Source organism: Mus pahari, chromosome 6, assembly GCF_900095145.1.
Source record: "Mus pahari chromosome 6, PAHARI_EIJ_v1.1, whole genome shotgun sequence".
NCBI classification, from domain to species: domain Eukaryota; kingdom Metazoa; phylum Chordata; class Mammalia; order Rodentia; family Muridae; genus Mus; species Mus pahari.
The window spans coordinates 59,897,519-59,918,592 of NC_034595.1; the positions used below are offsets into that span (position 1 = coordinate 59,897,519).

At 42.3% G+C, this 21,074-nt stretch overlaps 1 protein-coding gene across 7 annotated transcripts in view; it reads right to left on the bottom strand.

Annotated features, from left to right (window-relative positions):
• The window catches only part of Osbpl9 (oxysterol binding protein like 9), a 145,911-nt gene that overhangs the window by 52,345 nt on the left and 72,492 nt on the right, over positions 1-21,074 (bottom strand). For 5 of the 7 annotated variants that reach the window (XM_021199762.1, XM_021199760.1, XM_021199761.1 and 2 more), the window contains one exon: positions 19,119-19,195. In XM_021199762.1, coding sequence (XP_021055421.1) covers positions 19,119-19,195 — 77 coding nt within the window. Of the gene's footprint in view, positions 1-5,523; positions 5,666-19,118; positions 19,196-21,074 lie in introns of those variants that run through there. The other 2 variants (XM_021199766.1, XM_021199767.1) reach the window with 1 other exon arrangement.

Here is a 21,074-nt window from a genome sequence, read left to right on the forward strand (position 1 = left end):
GCAAATGGTGGTGTGACACAGAAGACCAGGCCATGACAACTGTCTGACCCTTCTACATTTCATTCTCTCATGCCAAGTCTTGTCATGAGCACATTTTTACATGTACTACTCTGGGTTTTACAATCCTGTTACAGTAATTATTTATTCATTGGGCATCTTCTGTGACTATGTGCTGGACACCCTGGAGATGCCAAGGTGAAGCAGACACTGATCCTGACCTAAGAGTTTCTATCAACTTGAGGAACTCAACAACATTGATCTAGAACTGTGGTTCTCAACCTGTGGGTCCAAACCCCTTTGCAGGCCAGAAAACCCTTTCACAGCGGTTTCATATCAGATATTTACATTAAGGCTTGTTACAGTAGCAAAATCAAAATTATTAAGTATCAACGAAAATAATTTTATGGTGGGGGGGTCACTACAACATGAGAAACTATTAAAGGGTGGAAGCATAAGGAAGATTGAGAATCACTGGGCTAGAGTATTTGATCTGAGCAGGGTAGAGAAGTGTGATGGGAAAGGCACCAGAAGACTCGGAGGAAAAGCAGGTGGGAGAGGTTTAAGGGGAGCATTTGGGAAACCAGGCTCTGGACAGAGGCAGAAGTCTGTGTTAGATCAGGACTCTGGCTCATGTGATGCAATGTTTGAACTTTGCTTTCAAGAATCTATTCAGGGCTAAGCAAACCAAAGAAAGATTCTGTGGGACTCAAGGACTCAGGAAGAGCAAGGAAGCTTTATCCCTAAGCCTGAAGGAAGAACAGGGACTGTACACAACAGCTTTAGGACAAATGGCCACAAAGCAGCAAGCAACAATACTCTGAAAGTTCTCTTTTGTCCCCTTCTTAACTCTTCTGTCACTGCCTCCCAAGGGCTAAAGCCAAACAAAAGCCCAAGACTAGAACGCCTGGGTAACAGGGCTACAGAGCCTTCTGAGGCACACACACCAAGAGAACAGAGGAATATTCTGAGAAGAGGAGGAGGAGCTCAGTAGACACCCAGACTGAGGGACAAGAAAGAATCTCTTGGAGAGTATTTTCCAGATCTAGATGGCAACTTCAAAGGAAACCAAAATTAGTGGCTGAACCAGGAAAGTCCTAGAGTTTGAGAGGCAAGGTGAACAATGGGTGGAGGTGTGCCAAGAGTGCAGCAATGCATCCTAGGGCCACTGACAACAGAGAAAAAAAAAATTCCCCTTAGGCTCATTTCCTAGATTCTAGACTCTCTGGCAAATTTCTTGGTTTCTGGAAACCAATTTCTTCCACTACTTATAGAAGATGGGGGTAGGGTGGTGTGTGTGTGTGTGTGTGTGTGTGTGTGTGTATGTGTGTGTGTGTGTGTAATAAATTAGATTTTAGCCTTCCTTCTTTCCTGTTCTAGGACCCCACAAAGCAAATGCCTACAGGTTAATGCAGGTTTGGGCAGACAGTAATCACTCCATTACACTGGAGGGTCTATAACTGATCTCATTTAAATAAAAATAGGAAACTAGATCTTTTATGAATATAGAAGAATATATAAGAAGAGGTCTTCTATGGTATGACAAAAAAAGCTAAAGCTCATATGAACTATTGTAACCTCAAAACTTATAAACATTAATGCAACCAGAGTTTAAAACAAGCTCTAGAATGCCAAGAAGCAAAACAAAACAAAACTTCAATGTCAGGACTGTCTGTCTGTCTCTGTCTCTCTTTATCTGTAACCCCCCCTTACACACACACACACACACACACACACACAAATACACACAGCAACAATTACCATTCGCTCATGGCAAAACCAAGTGCTGATTCTGTTATGGCCAGGTGCTTACTAGGGTTTCCAAAGGACAGGTTTAAGGAGAATGGAGGAAATAGCAAATATAGTCATGCACGGCCCCATTTTGTTTGTTTGGTTGGTTGGTTTTTTAAAGATAGGGTTTTTCTGTGTAGTCCTGGCTGTCCTGGAAATTGCTCAGTAGACTAGGCTGGCCTTGAACTCAGAGGTCCACATGCCTTTGCCTCCTGAGTGCTGGGATTAAAGTCATATGCTACTCTGGTACCCAGTCTTAAGAAACAACAATGTCACCCCTTCCTAATTCCTTTGACTGCTCTAGCCAGTAGCATGCTTCTTCCCATGACACTGTGCACCCAAACCAACCTGTGCTAGTATTGCTAGTAGCATATTTCAACTACATCAGAAGTCCTAGAGATATGGGGGCTGGGAAGGCTCTAAAACCTGCCCACCATCACAGCACTGTTTCTAACACTTTCTCCAATTCCCTGTGACACTTGTAAGCAACCAGTTGAATGACCCAAGAACGATTTTAATTCATGGCAGAAAAAAAAAATCTACTTCCAGTACAACTGAATAAAAGGTTTCTATGTTTACAATATAATTGTTCATATTCTGATCATTTATGTCAGGTACAAAGGAAACTTCATGTCCCCAAATTAGTTGGACAAATGCCAGCATTCCTCAGGAATTTGTGAAGCCAGTTCCCTTCTGCCAGAGGAACAATTTCTCTTGTTACTGACAGAAGGGACAAATGTGGTACCTATTAGCACACTAAACTGCATGCTGGCCTCCAGGCTCCCTCAGTATCACAAGTATGTGCTACATATATCAGGGTCCACGCTAAGCTAATATCCTCGCTCTTCACATACGTCTCGCCTAAACTTCCTCCAGCTCAGGAGCTTCCCTCCCACAGCTTCTCAATCTCCGTATAACCCTGCTATGTCAGCTATGCTCTCTCTTGGTCTTCTGGGTCTTCACCCCCAACACCAGCCCTTCTCTCATGGCCAGAGGTCGTATGCTAGATATGTTCAGTCTAATAGTTCGCTTCTCTGGTCTGGACTATTCCAGATGCCTCTGGCTGTTCGACCCTCATTTCTACAATAAAAACCTTCCCTGTAACCAGACCATGGAGTGGTCATGTCTTCAGTTTATACAACTTACCCACTTGCTAAACACCTACAAATGTTCTCCTGGGCTCAGAAAGCCAAATTCCAAGTGCCACACTTGTGGATGCTACACTCTTGAACTGAAGGGCACTTAGAAAAAGAATCTGAAATTTTCATGTTCCCCTTTTCTCCCAAAGCAGCAAGAGACTCTAGAATTCCTTTAGAACCAGAACCCTTCTCTCCCATGACAGACAGAAACCTTGCTTTCACCTTTTCCCCTACATTAAAGAAATCCTCTGATCAGGCCAGGGTACAGTAGCACATGCTTATAATCCCAGCATTTGAGGGGCAAAGAAAAGGAAATCATGAATCCAAGACAAGCTTGGGCTACATGGTAGGGTTGTCTCAAAAAGACAAAAACTAAAACAAGGCAAAACAGAACAAACAAACAAACATCTTGAGACCCTTGTCTGACAGTAAGTCATAAATCTTTCATTTTGAAAGGAGTCCTGGCCCATTGCCCAGTAAGAATGCTACCCTGACTGACTCCAGACAAGTCTATTATTGCATTACATCACAGTTCTTTATCCAATAATATTCTTTTTTAATTTATTTATTTATTATGCAAGTACACTCTAGTTGTCTTCAGACACTCCGGAAGAGGGCATCAGATCTCATTATGGATGGTTGTGAGCCACCATGTGGTTGCTGGGATTTGAACTCAGGACCTTCCGAAGAGCAGTCAGTGCTCAACCACTGAGCCATCTCTCCAGCCCCTCTTTATTGAATAATATTCTATGTAGCTATCCATAGACAGCCATATTCAACTTACAGAAACAAGAGTTTTTCCTGGGTCTTTGGGTATTCATTGTGAGAACCTTCTGTCGTAAAATTTGATAAATCTGTTAAGAATTTCTCTTCAGAGTAAGGAAACATAAGGAAGAGAACAGCCTACATGGCCAGACACTCCCTTAGTGACAAAGACACCAGGGATACAAAGATGAGTAAAAACCTGTATTTCTAGCAAATTACAACCTAATTAAGAATCAGACATGTGAACAAAAAATTTAACATTTAGCAAAACCTGTAAGAAATATGAACAAATTCTGTGACAGACACAAAGTAACTCATTGCCTTCTTTTATACAGTAAGGGAAAGGCAATAGTGCTAGGCACTAGGGTCCAGCCCAAAGCTTAGCCTCCTGACATGTGGTGGTAACCTAAGCAAAATGAAAGACTGACGAGAAAGAGCTCAGAGGCTAGACAGATCTAAGGAGAGCCCGCTCACAGGGAGCACCTTGAGCACCTACAGCTGAGCAGACAGCTGTGAGATGAATTCGTACCCACCGTGGAGGGCCTTATAGGGATGCCAGGAACTGGACTTGGGCAGGCACCCAAAGCAGAAGCATGGCAGTCACTCAATGTGTTTTTGAGTGAAGAGGATGGGTGGGGCTTGTCTCACTTTCAGCAGATTTCCCAAAAGTCCAGCAGAGAGAGGGCAAAGGACTCAGAGCTGTATCATACAAGAAAACCTGTCAAATCCAAGAGATATTACTAAAGAGCTTTAGATGTGGGGAGTAGGGTACTGTGCTCAATATATTTTTTCAGCCTCTCATTTACTGAGATATGCTTCAAGCACAATGTCATTCCTGTTCAAACCAAACTAAGGGCACTCAACTTCAAAAAAAAAAAAAAAAAAAGCTTCTTGATTGAATTCTCAAACTAAAAATCCCTTTCTTAGTGATGTATGCCTGCCCTGGAGTACATTAAAACAATCGAGCTTCTATTTAAGTAAAGTTGTAGAGATGCACAAAAACCAAAAGTCTAAAAAATCATCCTCCAAAAAGTAAAAGATAAGAAACGTTCGTACTAGTAACTACAGCACCCTAATGGTTGTTCCGACACAGGCTGTGTTCACAAGCATGACCTATGAGTAATTTCATGAGACCTCCTGTTTTTTAAAAAACGTTCACTGCGAACGTTTTAAACTGCAACTACCACTTTAAGACCATTGCCAGCTTTCCCACTGAAAAGCCTGGAAATAGTTACTTGGCTTTCAATTCTGTAATGTAGCTAACAAGTAAAACAATTTAATCATGCAGTACCAAACCTTCACATTAAAAATGTTCTTCATCCTAATTCTCAATCTTTTATGATTTAAAAAAAACATTTTTTTTTTAAGTACAGCAGAAAGACCAGCAGGGGCCTTCCCTTCCTGCTATATTAATCACAGGCAACTTTCTACAACTGAGCTAAGACTGACAACCTTAAAACCTTCCCTACAGTTGTCCCATGAACCCCATAAAACTATACTGAAGTTTCCAGCACCTACTTAAAAACAAAAACCACCCCCTTCCCTAGCCACGCACCCACAAACAGCAGCATTCATCACTGACACACAAATGCAGGGCCAAGCTCCAGCACAAAGCCTGAATAGGAAGAGTCTACATTTAAGAGGCGCTGGGTCAGAGTTGAGCTTTCGAGTTTAGAGCTCAACTGAAGTGATTGTGCGTCAGCCTTCTAAAGGAGAACCGAGTTCCACACAAGTATTTCCTAAGCAGGACAGCGGCGCCACAGAGGGGGGCTTGGGGGCGTGGGCTGAGGGGAGGTGGCCCCTCGCCAGGGGGACCCGAGGGTCTACTCACTCCGCAAGCGGCCAGCAGGAGAGCCATTCGCCGCGGCCGGCCGCCGTCTCAGGGGAGGGGCCCTTCCCCAGCCCGGATGCCCCTCCGCGCCTCGCACTCCAGCCCAGGAGCCGCTGGAGGACGCCCTCTCCCGCCCTCCCCCGCCCTCCCCCCTACGCCGCGGCCCAGGCGCAGCCCCAATTGGCTGGCCCTGGCAAAGAGGCCCCTGGCGATTGGCCACGGGTCACCTGCATGGGAGGTGAGTGGCTGGCGATTGGCGGTTGGCCCCGTTGGGCGTCAGCCGCGAAGGAGCCGTGGAGGCTCAGGGCTCCCACCCCCGAGAGCTGGGAAAAGGCCTGGAACTGGCTTCAAGGGCGCCAGCGGCTTCGAGCTCCCCATCACATTTTGGCAGGTGCTGAGCTCAGAAGTTCCACCTTGATAATTGATTTTTGCCTCCAGAAAGTTGTTTCTGTCGCAGGAGGAAGGCGGGAGAGGAGGAAACACTACAGCCTACTAATAAACAAGAGCTTGGGTGTCTGTTTTACTTGTAGGTGACACGTCCGTGGGCTTGCTGTTTTGACAGCACCATAAGGAGTGTAGGTGGCTTGTGAAGAACTTCCAAGAATCCAAATGATGTAACTGAGAAGTTCAGCCTTGGAGGACCTGGACAGAGGCCCAAAATGCAGGAAATCACAGACACCAATGATTGGCATTGTTGATCTGGAGGAACAAGCTGCTTTTCTGTACCTTTTTTCCTTGGTATCTTGACCTTTCCTAAGACTCTTCGAAGCATCCAATTGTCTGCTGTCATTTATGTGGCACACAGAGTTCAAGAAATACTCAACTACACTAAAACTACACTGCTCTACTCATTGTTCATGTTTTTATTTTTAGTTGATGTAAATTGTTGCACGAAGTTCATTCTGATTCCCCTTTTATAAGCATGGAGTTCTCCCATGATCTCTCTCTCAGTAAATGAAACCACTATCATCCATTCTAAAATGCAAACTAAAAATGTGTTTTCAATTCCAGTTCTCCTCATAACCGAAATAATGGCCCTTGGAATAATTTCCTCACTAGAGTCTTCCTGAATCTACCAATTCACTCTCAACATAAGAGCTAGAGTGTATTTCCATAGCTTCTCACTGTCAATTAAGAAACTTGCCACAGCTTTGCATGGTGCACAGGGATATAACTCAGTATTTAACACTGAACAGTAAAAATGTTTTAAAGCCCTACCTGCATCTTTCAACTTGCACCCCTATTTTTCTGCCCTCCACACAATGGTCCTTTTGAAGTATCTTTAATTTGCCAAGGACCTTCCAACTTAACCTTGTGACAGCTGCTATTTCTTTCACACTATCTCCTTGACAATAACTCTTGACTCTCAATTTACTTCTATCATCTCTACACAAACAATATAAATTCTTCTGATTTTGGGTCATCAGTAGCCCATGAAACTTTCATGGAATTTACCACGGCTATAATTTTACATTATGAGTTCTTTTGTAATTGTTTTGACTCTTAATTCATATTTGATAAAATGTGACTATAGTGGTTTCGGTGAGAATGGCCCCTATAGGTCATATGTAAGAATGCTTGGTCTTCAGTTTGAACTGTCTGGGAGGGTTCTGGAGGTTGGCCTTGTTGGTAATGCTCAGTGGTTGTGTGCCTGTCTATTGAGGTTGAGGCCCTGGATTTAATCTTCAGTAATAAAGACAAAATGATCTATCAAATCATGTTATCATACCTTATTTCTCTGTTGCTGTGATAAAACACTGACCAAAAAGCATGTCTGGAAGGGTGAAAAGTTTAGTTTACAGGTTATGGTTCATTATTGAGGGAGACCAGGGAACACAGGCAGGAACTTGAAGCAGAAACCAAGAGAGAAACCCTGCTTCCTGCCTGCTTCCGGTACTTGCCTGGCTCCCTTTACTACATAACCTGCCCCAGGGCAGGACCACCTACCCACCCCATCAATTAGCAATCCAGAAAATGCCCCACAGAGTGGCCTACAAGCAAGCTGAGGAAGGCAGCCTCTCAAAACTCCCCTTTCCTAGGTGACTGTAGCTTGTGTCAAGTTAATAAAAACAAAAACCTAACCGTTACACATGTAAAGATCAAGAGGAAACAAACACATTTTCCTAACTATAAGAAGCCTATCCCAGGGCTAGAGCGATGGCTCAGCGGTTAAGAGCACACTGACTGCTCTTCCAGAGGTCCTGAGTTCAATTCCCAGCAACCACATGGTGGCTCACAGCCATCTGTAATGGGATCCGATGCCCTATTCTGTTGTGTCTGAAGACAGTGATAGTGTACTCACATACATGAAATAAATTAAAAAAAAAAAACCTATCCCAAAAGAATGTACAATTCCAAATACTACATATAACATTTTAGGGCAAAGCAAAACTCTGGAGACTATAAACAGTGAGGGCTATGAAGAGAGAAGGATAGACAGGGAGAATGTCAATTTGTTTTTTTAAATTGTATGTGGGATTTTATCTGCAAGTGTGTACATAAATCATGTGCAAGCCTGGTGCCCATTAAGGCTAGAGGACATCAGAGCCCCTAGAACTGGAGCTACTGTCAGTTATAAGCTGCTTCATGGGTGCTAGGAATCAAAGATGGGGCCCCTGGAAGATCACCCAGGTCTTCTTAATTGCTGGATCCTCTCTCTAGCACCCAGAACATTTTTAAGGTAGGAAAAATACTATGTATGATACTGTAAGGCCATACGATACAAAGTTTTCCAAATTCATAAGCAATATAAAGAATAAACTAACTTTTTTTTCAGCTAGCAGTGGTGGTACATGTCTGCAAAGCCAGCACTTGGGAGCTAGAGGCACAATCATCCTTGGCGAAATAGTGAGATGGAGGCCCACCTGCTATGTGAGACTCTGCATCAAAACAAAAACCAAAACCAAACAAACCCTCGGCAAAACAAAACCTATGTGTTGTGCAATACTGTGTCACTAGAAATCAGTGAGGACCAATGTACCATCCTGGCAGGAAATACTGATAATAGGGGAAGCCATGCACATGTGGGGCAGGGATATGAAAAACAGGAAATCACTGAATCAATCTCTCTCTCTTCTCTCTCTTCTCTCCTCTCTCTTCTCTTCTCTCTCTCTCCTCTCTCTCCTCTCTCTCTCTCTCTTTCTCTCTCTCAGCCCCCCACCCCCGTCTTCCCCTCTCTAACTTGGAACTGAAAAATACTCTAAAATATAGGGTACTTTGTTGTGTTCTAAGCCAAGCCAATGGTTCTCTTGGCACTGACTCTGAAGCAGAGGCAAGAGTTCAGCAGTGGTCTATAAAGCCTCTACGTTTTTGCCTGTCTTCAGAAATCTCAAAACTGATGTCAGCTAGTGAATTCCTATGTAGGAACTTAGGCCAGATGGAGCACATCTATCACTTGGCATATGGGAGAAGTAATACCTATCTTACAACCAAAGCTGCCATGTTTCACCAAGGGAAACTGCAGTTAACACACTGTCAGACAGAAATATTTTGTTCAGAATAGAATCAGCAGCCTCCCCACAGGCCCACGATGCCTATTATAGTGCAAGTCTTGCTCACCACTGAACCCTCAGCCTCTCCTCACAGGGACTGGCATAACATCGGGTGCTGAGAAATACCTGCTGGGGGATGGAAGGCCAGGAATTGTGCTCTAACAGCCTCAACACACTGAGGGGGAGGTAAAAAGAGCCAGTCTAGGGGACACACAGGGAAGAAGAAGAAACTAGTTTTTCAAATTTTAATTATATAATTAAAATTACAATTGCCCTAATTTTCATATATAAGATTCTGCATTGGTCAGTTAACTTTATTCTAAGAGAACCTCTAGATTTTATTTTTTAAAACCTACATTACTAAATTCAGTAAGAAATATTCAGCTCTTTGTCACAGGTAAATAAAATCACTTTCTATTATTTAAAAAAATTCTCAAATTTAAAATATTATATAACTTTTTAAATCTTTGTGCATTGTAAGTATATCAGGATTAGTAAGGTTAGAAATAAAAATGTGTTTATTTCTAGAAAACAGTAAAGGAGGAAACTATAGTATTTTATATATTTCTACAGAGTTTAATTTTTTTCTTCTCTTTCTTCTTTCTTTCTTTCTTTCTTTCTTTCTTTCTTTCTTTCCTTCCTTCCTTCTTTCTTTCTTTCGTTCTTTCTTTCTTTCTTTCTTTCTTTCTTTCTTTCTTTCTTTCTTTCTTTCTTTCTTTCTTTCTTTCTTTTTCTTTTTTGTTTTGAAACAAGGTTTCTCTGTATAGCCCTGGCTGTCCTAGAAGTCACTCTGTAGACCAGGCTAGCCTTAAACTCACAGAGATCCACCTGTCTCTGTCTCCTGAGTGATGGGATTAAAGGCTTGTACCACCATACCTGACAGAGTTTTAGTTTTTAAGCCATGTGTTGTTCATGTCATTATCACATTTTTATTTACTGGTGTGTATGTGCGTGCGTGCGTGCGTGCGTGCGTGCGTGCGTGTGTGTGTGTGTGTGTGTGTGTGTGTGTGTGTAGGCATGCTTGAAGGTCAGATGACAGAACTGTGAAGTCCGCGCTCTTCCTCTATATTTACAGTTTCTGGGGGTTGAGCTCAGGCCACAAGGCTTGCATGGCAAGTGCTGTGACTTGCTGAGCCTGTAGATTTTAGAAATCGAATTCCCACTATGGTTTCTGTTCTCTTCGTTACACTATGGTTTCTGTTCTCTTCGTTATAGTAGACTGGCTCCATAAAGACAAGGACCACGGGTAGTTTATACACAGACAGACTCTTGGCAACTATTATAATATGTAGAATACAGTGAATTTGAATAAATACTCAACTAAATACATAACTTCTCTATTCTTTTTGTATGTTCTGAGTTGAGCACGCACCACTTAAGATTTAACATCTTTATAGAGGGAAGGCAGAAAAGCACACACAAGATTTCTATTAAAACAGTGAAAATGGAATTCTGGCAGCTAAAGGAATAACCTCTAGCTATCTGTAAAAATGGACCATCTGTTCTTAGTTGCTTCCCAGAGTTCAGAACAGACTCGCTATAACTAAATCAAGAAAACTTATCAGAAAAATGAATCCTAGAGAATCCTAAATTCTAACTTAAGAGTCAAAAATTTCCCTCAGAAAGAGCAAAGGCTCTGTTGAGAGTCTCAAGGAGGAGTTGGAGGGAGCCCAACTAAGTGGCTTCTCCCCCACACTACTTTACCTGTGGAAGACATGACGCATCTGTCCTGCGGGCACTTCCTTTTCGTGGGAGTAGGGGTGGGGCGCTTGAGGGAAAAAGTTAAACACACCCATTTTTCTACGTAATGCTAAAAATCGATTTAACAAAGCCAAGGGAAACAACACAGTTGTAGAAAACAACTGTGTACTCAAAAAGTACTTGTATTAATTTAACACTCAAGAAAAGTTCTCAAAATATTCTTATATTCGCTGGCCACGGTGGCACATACCTATAATACTGCACTTGGTAGATAGAAGGGCAAGAGAACCAGGAGTTCAAGGCGAGCCTCAGGGAAATATCAAATTTGAGGTCAGCCTGGTAAGCAACTTGAGGCTGCTGAGGTGGGGCAATAGGTAGAGCTACTTGATATTGTTGTGGTGACTCAATCATAAAATACACAATGCAGGCACTCCTAGGCTACCCCTGTAGAAAGGTCTTTTGACCCTCAAAGGGTTGTGACCCATAGGGTGAGAAACTCCCAAGCTCTCTGTCAGATTACCAGAAGTCACTGTCCGTCCCACTGCATCATAAGAACTCTTTAGTCTCTGGTGTATAGCTGTGGCCCTATTTTATGTTTTAAAGATTTATTTATTGTTATATGTAAGTACACTGTAGCTGTCTTTGGACATACTGGAAGAGGTCATCAGATCTCATGGTTGTGGGACACCATGTGGTTGCTGGGATTTGAACTCAGGACCTTGGGAAGAGCAGTCAGTGCTCTTAACCACTGAGCCATCTGGCCCCTGTGGCCCTATCTTTTTACTTTTTTTATTTATTATTACCTATTCATCAAGATCAGATATTAATAAAGACATTATAATAAAATACCTGATAAACTTACAAATTTACCAATTTATCTTAGTCAGGGTTTCTATTCCTGCACAAACATCATGACCAAGAAGCAAATTGGGGAGGAAAGGGTTTATTCAGCTTACACCTCCAAACCACTGTTCATCACTAAAGGAAGTCAGGACTGGAACTCAAGCAGGTCAGGAAGCAGGAGCTGATGCAGAGGCCATGGAGGGATGCTTTTTACTGGCTTGCCATATAGCCTTACAAATTTAAATGTTTTTAAAAGCTGTTTTGTAAAAAATCTAGTTCTTAATTTTCTGTAATACTCCAAAATTTTCTTTAAAGGTGTTTAAAATCTCCTAAGTGTGCGTTTTTGCAATATGAAAATAAAGAACCTTTTTTGTTTGTTTGTTTTTGTTTTTCAAGACAGGGTTTCTCTGTATAGCCCTGGCTGTCCTGGAACTCACTCTGTAGACCAGGCTGGCCTCGAACTTAGAAATCCACCTGCCTCTGCCTCCCGAGTGCTGGGATTAAAGGCGTGTGCCACCATGCCCAGCTACCCCTTTTTTTTTTAAAGAGTGGAGATACAGGGCATAACTATAATTTTTAGAAGGCAAAACCAAGTTTTAACAGTGTAAACAATTTAGTGTCTCTAAAATCAATAGCAAGCAGATTACTTTGATGTTATGAAATTTGGCTACAAGCAAGAAAAGTTCTTGTAAATGAGTGTGTGGAGGTGCAGCTTTAATACCTCACTAAGCAAGCATAGTTTGATATCTTATATTTTATAAACCTAGGTCAGGAAGCAGGAGCTGATGCAGAGGCCATGGAGGGATGTTTTTTACTGGCTTGCCATATAGCCTTACAAATTTAAATGTTTTTAAAAGCTGTTTTTTTTTTTTAATCTAGTTCTTAATTTTCTATAATACTCCAAAATTTTCTTTAAAGGAGTTTAAAATCTCCTAAGTGTTTTTTTTTTTTAAAGACAGGACATAAATTATATGAAATCTTATCCCAATTTAAAAGTATCTTTGGAGACCTGCTTCTTTAGTTGGCCCATGCCAATTGTTGTTGCCCAAAATGGCTACAATCCTGAGTTATGACTTTATGCTAACATTTTGTTACAGGTGTTACACATTTTTAACCATATCCAATAATTTATAAGCCAACAATCTGTAATCTATACAGAACACAGTAAATCCATGCATTCAAGCCAGTCACAAATATATATATATATACAGTGGGCACGTACATTTATGTATTTAAAATACACAGACAAGACTTTTCTTCCTTTCTCCAGCTGTAATGCCAAGGGAGGAACACCCTACACCTGCTGAAGCTAACTGCCACAGGCACAGAGGTTTTGTAGCAGAACTAGCTATCCCCTTCCTTACAGGAAAGCTGAGAGCTGCAGGTTCCCCTTTAAGAGCAGCTTGTACAGATCAGGCAGCCCTGGCCTGCTGAATGCTTGATCTAGGCAGGAGGTGGGGCTTCTCCTGCCCTTAGCTGCTCGGGCTGGGCTCTAAGAGCAGCATAGGTTTATCAGCTTTTGTTGCCCCAATTCAGCCACTTTTTTTCTGAAAATCCCTGAAGTACGTTAAAATTCAGTCAAGGGGTGAATGGCCAGCAGATGAAGCTTGGCTCTTTCCTCCAGATATGAAGCAAGGAGCAACACTTAAGCAATTAAACAAAACCACAGGCATAAACTGAAAGACATGGACAAGGACAACCAATAGAGCTGGGGAAAAGAGGGAAGAGAACCAAATGTCCCACCAAAGGGGGAACCCAGAACCAGACCAGGTGTTCCTCCAGTGGGAACCAAAGAGGAGGCAGTATGTCCCCTGAGCTCCTCTGACCCTGGGAGCAATACTGTGTCCAGTTTCTCCTTTTGTATATTCCAACCAGACAGCTGCCAAACAGAAAACAAAAAACAGGCTCACCTCTGGAGGTTTCGAGCTTCAAAATGAAACTGCTCGATGCAGATGGTAACAAACCAGGAACCTGGGTAGAGTGATTGGATTCCTGGCTAACGCACCAAATTTTGTGGGGTTCACTTAAATCCAACATAACTCAAACATCAGATAAATGTAGATGACAAAAATGTATTGTAATCAAGCCACTACTGATCGATCAGGGCTGTAGAACAGACTTGGGAGCTGAACTGTGACCTTGAAGGGACCCTGCACAGCATAGAGGATGAAACCATAAAGCCATGGGAAGCAGCGTGGGTTCTAGCATTGTCCAGTCATAGTTCGAGGTTGATCAAGGAAGTTTCCATCCATCAGGATAGGAGTAGGTTCCTAGGCCTGGAAACATGAACTTAGTTTGACTCTGCCAGGAAGATGGAGAAGCTGTCCTTGACATGTCTAGACTCAGACAACTTTCTCCTTATACCCCTGTCCCTGAGATGTCTGGATTAGGATGTGTTTCCTTAAACAAAAGTTGTTCAGATATTGGGAAGTATCCAGCTCCCCTAGGGCCTGAAACCTTGAACTTAGTTTCCTCCTAATTAAATGGAGTCTGAAAATAAAAATGGTAGTACTTAGAATAAGTTTCTTGTGCTTATTCCCACTATACCAAGCCTGACAACCTAAGTTTGATCCCAAAACCCACACAGTAGGAGAGAACTGATTCCTACAGCGGGTTGTATTAATTGCTAGATTTTACATTTTTCTTTCTGAGACAGGGTTTCACTCTGAAGTCTTGGCTGGCTGGAACTCACTAGCCCAGGTTGGTCCTCAACTTGCAGCAATCCTTGCCTTACCTCCTGAATGCTAGAAGTGTAGGCATTTGCCCCTGGGATCAGCTTAAATGAATCTTAGATTCTGTTGCTTTGTGTTATATTTGCACTTAATTTGCAAGTTCTTTTTGAATGTTTTTATAAAAGTTTAAATCTGAGGCATTTACCTTTTGCTTTATACTTGCCTACACTAAGTAATATTACAGCATAAAGCTCATATTCTATTCTTGGGGCCTACAGAATTTTTTCTAAAATTTGAGCCTGAACTTACTCAAGTTTGTAAAACTGCTTTTTATACCTGTACAGCAGCCCGGCGAGCTGCTCACAGGCTGAGAGGAGGGAGTTAAAGGGCTCAGTGGCCCTCTAGCTCTTTCCAAGGAGCTTCCTAACTTAGCAGTCAACAAAGACATTACACTGGGGACAGTGAGTCACAGAGCAGAAGATAAAACCTCAAGTAAGGCAGGGAGGAGAGGCTGACAGCAGTGGGGACAGAGCAACTGTGCATGGAAATGTCAGAGCACAGTTAACAAAGAACAATCGAAAAGATGTGTGAGAAACAGAAAAGGGGAGAGGCTAGAAGAAAGGAAAGAAAGAATGAGAGAGAGAGAGAGAGAGAGAGAGAGAGAGAGAGAGAGAGAGAGCGAGCGCTGCAGGTTAATAGAGAACAGCTATAGAAAACTCAGCGTCACAGGATTTAAATGCTCAGATTTTCAGTTGTGCTTCCTAGTTGCAGACTACAATTTTACAATTACAATTTGATGATACAAAGAAACAGGGCGACCCAGAAAAAGAATGAAGAGAATAAAAATGAAGGAAGCTTTAGATAAAATGACAGTTGGAATGGAACAGGAGGGGACAGTATTTGTTGAACACCATTCCTCTGTGCACAGGCCCCACAGGCTAGAGACGTGCAATTACGATGATACGGCTGCTTTGCTGATGTTTTATAACTATTTTTAAAGATGAAGAAACGAACACTGAAGCCAGATGTAGTGGCATACACCTTTAATCCTGGCAGCATGGAGGCAGAGGGAGAGAGATCTCAGTAAGTTTGAGGCCAGCCTGGTCTATATAGGACAACCAAACCTACATAGAGAAAAAACTTGTCTCAAATCCTGCCCCCTCAAACAAAATAAAACACAACAAAACAAAACAAAACAAATAAAACTGGGGTTGAAAAGCAATTATTATATCACCATAGATTTCCCAGCTAGAAGAAAGGCAGGGCCAGGCCCCCAGGCCCCCAGGCCCCCAGGCCCCCAGTCATGATCTAAAGCATTCCTGCTTACCCACTTCTCAAACCACACATGAGAAAGCTCGGACAGTGCTGGACTTCTGCCTATGTACCATGAGCATGTATCAGTAAAGTGGGCTTTCTCTCTCATCTCATGAGCTTCATGAGATTCCCTTTTACTATAATGGCAGCAAAAGAATGGAAGGATGGGCCATGCTGTGCGGGGCTGTGGATGACTAAAAGCATGTAAGTAGACAAGGAGGGAGGTGTGGGGGGCGGTAAAGAACTGGAGACCAGTACGAAGCAAAGCAAAGAACTATAAAGACTTACATGGAGAGTCAGGTGCAAATAACAGGCAATGGAAGGTAAATTCCACTCCAATGAAGAGAGCCTCAAATCACCTATTAAATTTGACTTTATCCTACAATTAAATGCAGCTCTCTAGGTCAGTGGTTCTCACGCTTCCTAACACTGCGACCCTTCAATACAGTTCCTCACGTTGTAGTGACCCTAACCATAAAATTACTTTGGTTGCCAGTTCATATAATATAAATATCTCTGTTTTACAATGGTCTTGGGTGACCCCTGTGAAAGGGGCATTTGACCCCCAAAACCACTGCTCTAAAGGGTTTTTTCTCACATATTAATGCCTCGGAATCATCTGTGATGGTTGTTCACTTAAAGGATGCAAATGAGACTGAGTTGGTTGGGATAGAGCTGCTGAGATACAGCAAAGCCCTAACCTGGGCATGACTGGAAGCTTTATGAAGACAGGAGGCTAAGGATCATCTACAGAGTTTAGCTGAATTTATGAACATGGCAGAGGCAGCTGCAGAGTAAAGGAAGGGTGCCATAGTCACAAAGAAATCAAGGTCACTGATCCTTGAAAAGGGAAAAAAAATTTTTTTTCCTATAAAATATGTAAAGCAGAGAAAACAAGTTAAATCTCAAGAACGATTGAAGCAAGCGGGTGAGTCATTGGCCAGGGAAAAAGATGCCCCCAGCTCCTTGTCACTTGCAGCAGGCAAGAAAGCTAGCCCTGCCCCTCACTGGATGCAGCACAACAGAGCTGGCCCTGGTGTCACAGGAACAGGTGAGCCAGCCCCTGAGGACATGAGAGCTGGAGAGCTGGCCCTGCCCTTTGCTGGCTGCAGCATTAGGTAAACTAGCCAGGGCAGTGCTGGAGAGCAAGCTCTGGTGGTGTGGGTGCAGGAGAGCTGGCAAGCTGACCAACCCAGCCCCAGATCCACCCACCCCAACATCTACCCCTCCTAGGAACTGCTGGAGCACGTGAAGGGGCAGGTCTTACAGACCCATGCAGGATCCCCATGACACAGCAAAACTACAGGATACCTGAGAGGTGTCCCTGTGGGGATCCAGTATTGATAATGTAGCTGAAGCCAGACACCCCGACCTGGACCTATGACTCACTGTAATGAACAACTCCAGACTGCACTGGACTCATGTAACTATCACAATGATGCTAAGGAAGAGGCATTGTCATGGCCCTCATCAGAATTCAGTCAGAGGTCAATGTTAATGAACAAATGCTAAGCCACTACTGCACTGGGCCATTCCAGCTCCAGAGGGAGCTACACCACACCCCACCGCGGCTGAGAAGACACTCCTGCCCAAAGGAACACTCACTGCGTATTTCTAAATGTTCTATCCTCTCTAGTTACCAAGTTTAAAAAATACAAAGAACTCCCATATTATATCTGTCCCTAAAATGCCAAAGCTATCAAAATCTAAAACATCTCAAAAGTATCTCTTCCTTCCGGCCGTCCCCAAAACATGTAAGCTCTCTTCTTACCACACTAATTCTGATCCCAACACTGGATCAAAGGGGGTACCTGAACATAAGGAGTTACCTAGCAACGGAAGTTCCGTGTACTTTTACCAGAGCAGAGGCACAGCACTCAGGAAATAGAGGCAGGAAGATCTCAAGTTCAAGGCCAACACAAGATCCTGCTACCACCAGCCTGCCAACAATACTTGTGAATTGTGCAATGGCTAAGCACAGGAAGGTCCTTGGGCTTGGAGGATGGGGGCTTGTCTTCATCTGCTCTACCAGTGAGGCCAGTTCTGAGCTAAGCTGTGAAAATGGGCAAACAGCACTGGGTACGGGGAAAGAACATCATTCAGAAGCACGTGGAGGCCAGGGAGCTTTAAAGTGTGTTAAGGGGAGTGAGCGCACTCCATGGGTTTGCAGGGGTCCCACAGCAGAGGCTCCAAGGCTGAACACACACCAGACACTTGAATGTCACTTTAGCCAGTCACTTTCAACACAATTAAATCTAAAACAGCTACCTTCTAATTGGACCACAAGCCTGTCCCAAGTATGCAGTATCATTTATGGAACTGCCTAAACTAAAAAGAAGCTGATAACAATCATGAAATTGCTTTTAAAAATCATATGGCAGAGTAATCTACAAACCCCTTCAACTCCATATTCATTGTCTCTATCCCTTAATAACCACATCATCAAATGCTGTTTCCTAAGCCTCTGCTTGAACTCTCAGCATGTAGTAGTAAGACCTGAGATGACCCTTACCAAGTCAAGACAATTTCTGGTGTAAGACAGAGTTAAAAAGAGGGAGTCACAAAGCACCGGGTTTTCTACAATTCAAGCCTAAAAATAAAACAAACTCCTCTAACAGTCGAAAGCCCCTTAGCAGCTAGGCACAAGCAAGCATTTTCTCTATGCTAAAGAGGCACGTGCTGCTTCTGTTACTCACCCTGCTCTGTTTCCTATTCCGAAGCCACTAGAGCTGGGGTTGGGTGGAGACATCTTCTATCCTATTAGCAATGTGTTTCTCCAGTCCATCTCAGTTCCATGACTAAGAAACTCTGAGTGGTAGCCATCAGACACATAACCACAGTTAAAGTGAAAGCACGCTATTAATTTTAAGACAGGATCTAGACTGTAGCCCAGGCTGGCCTTAAACTCTCAGTGATGGCTCCTGGCTCAGCCTCCTGAATGCTGTCACCATCAGCCACTGTACGTGTCACTGTTACTGACTATGGGCCTAGAGGCAGAAAACTACTGCCACCAGCCTCACTGCCCCAAAGGGAAGAGCCACCTGAACATAAGCTCTGCTCAGAATAAACAGATTCCACGAACAGATGCAAGTCTGAGGACTGCCAAGTACAAACTTCATACCTCGTTGGATATTTTGTTTTTCTTGACCTATTTTGTGGTAAGTCCACTTTTACTTTTTCTCTAATCAGTATTAACTATGTGTATGTGATAATAGCCAAATTCTATTAACATGAAAATGAGGTAAACTCTCAGCAGTTATTATTATGTCTAACCTTATAAGCCGGCTTTATTGATAGTTCAATATTGATATAAAATATTTAAAAATTATGCTGGCACATTTTAACAAAACTACCTTACACTGTCTTCATTCCTGTTTGTTTGTTTTTAAAGAAAAATCAATATTTTGCCCTACAAAAAACAGAAAAAAAAATGTCTGTAACTTTACTATGTAACACTAGAAGGCAAGAATAATCAACTCAGAAATTAAGAGTTCTCATTGTATTACATCAGTTATTTAAAAAATAACCTCCTCCCCACCAAAGAAAACCACAAGTACCATGAAAAGCCTCTTACTTGAAGCTGAAGAGTATGGCGAAGAATAGTTTCTTCTAAGGCATGGATCCACTTCTCTCGCTCGTCTGCATCTCGAGCTAGAACAAAACATTAGATGAGGTCAATGTGTCATCTCCTTTACAGGCTTAGCTTAAGGAAGCATCTGACTTCTTACCCAGATTCAATATCTGGGCAGAATTACAAAATACTCAACAATTCTAACAAAAGGAATAAATATGTTTAATAATAGGTAGATTACTTATGCCTCAGACCAAAAAGGCTGGACTGATTATTTTTTAATTGCTTCATTAACAGGTGAAGGGGTTTTAAAATGTGACACATATTCACACATATTCCACAGAGAGGAATACCATTCAGTCAGTAACAAAAATAAAAATCATTATTTGTGGCAACATAGACGTAATGCATGAAATAAGCCAGGCATAGACACATAAGCACCATACAATCACCCTTGTCTTCTCCCAACAGTGGAAGTCACAGAGGTTGATGGTAGGGTGCAGTTGTGAGAGGGTGTGTAGAGTCGAGGGAGAGGAATGAAGATGGAGAAAGGGCAGATTGCTACGTACTAAGTTACATTAGCCAGAAGCAAGCAGCTCTGGTGAGCTATTGTACTGCTGGGTTACTGTCAATACCAATAGCTAAAAGAAAGAATTTTCAAAGCTTCTATCATAGAGAAGTGATTATGTTTGCAGAGATAGGTATGTTTAGCTGATTTAAAATAACACAATGTATATATGCATCAAGGCATATGCAGGATCTTAATTTTTTATCTATCAGTTAAGAAATAAATTTAACAAAAAAAAAAAAGAAAGAAATTTAACTTAGATAAACTTAAAGGAAGGAGGAAGGAAAGAAAAGGAAAAAAAGAAAGAAAGGAAGGGAGTAAGGGAGAAAGAAAGAAAGAAAAGAAAAGAAAAGAAAAGAAAAGAAAAGAAAAGAAAAGAAAAGAAAAGAAAAGAAAAGAAAAGAAAAGAGAAAGCAAGCAAGCCAGTCAGCCAGGTGTGGTGGCACACACCTTTAATCCCAGCACTTGGGAGGCAGAGACAGGCGGATTTCTGAGTTTAAGGCCAGCCTGGTCTACAGAATGAGTTCCAGAACAACCAGAACTGGAGAAACCCTGTCTCAAAAAACAAAACACACAAACAAAACAAAAAAGAACAAAAAGAAAAGGAAGGGAAAGAAAAAGAAAAGAAAGACAGACAGAAGACAGTTACCATAAACCAAAGTAGTAAAGAATTACTGGTCAGTATCTTGTAAAGGGCAAACGTCTACAAGGAGAGGGCTAGCATTTAGGGATGTTGTTTCCCTGGCAGCGTTATAACTTCCTGAGGAGGAGTTGTGTACTGGATGATGCACTTAACATCTGTCAGCGTGTGTGCCAAGGGTATCTGGCAACTCTATTTTCTGGTGGAATTTGAGATAGAACCTACAAGTCTTTTTAAGAGAAAAGTTGAAGAGCAGGGCCCACTAGCACAGTGGCTCTCAACTGGTGGGGTGTGACCCCTTTGGGAGTTGAATGACTCACAGAGGTCTCCTAAGACCAGTGGAAAACGATTCATAACAATAGTAAAATTACAGTTATAAAGTAGCAACAAAATAATTTTATGGTTAGGGGTTACCACATGAGGAACTGTATTAAAGGGTCGCAGTATTTAGAGGGTCATTAGCAAAAGAGACTTTGGTAAATTAGGCTATGTCTTGATTGGGATCCCAAAATGGCTTCATTGTGGAACTAAGGATAAATCAGAATTAAAACAACTGCTTGGTCATATGTGTAGGCCTAGAAGATCTTAATACCTGAAGTAGACTAAAGGACTCCCCATACCAATTAGTGACTCTGGCTAGCAAAGAGGTGAAAGATCTCCTCTACAGGTTGATGACTTTTTCCTTCCTTCCTTCCTTCCTTCCTTCCTTCCTTCCTTCCTTCCTTCCTTCCTTCCTTCCTTTCTCCCTTTC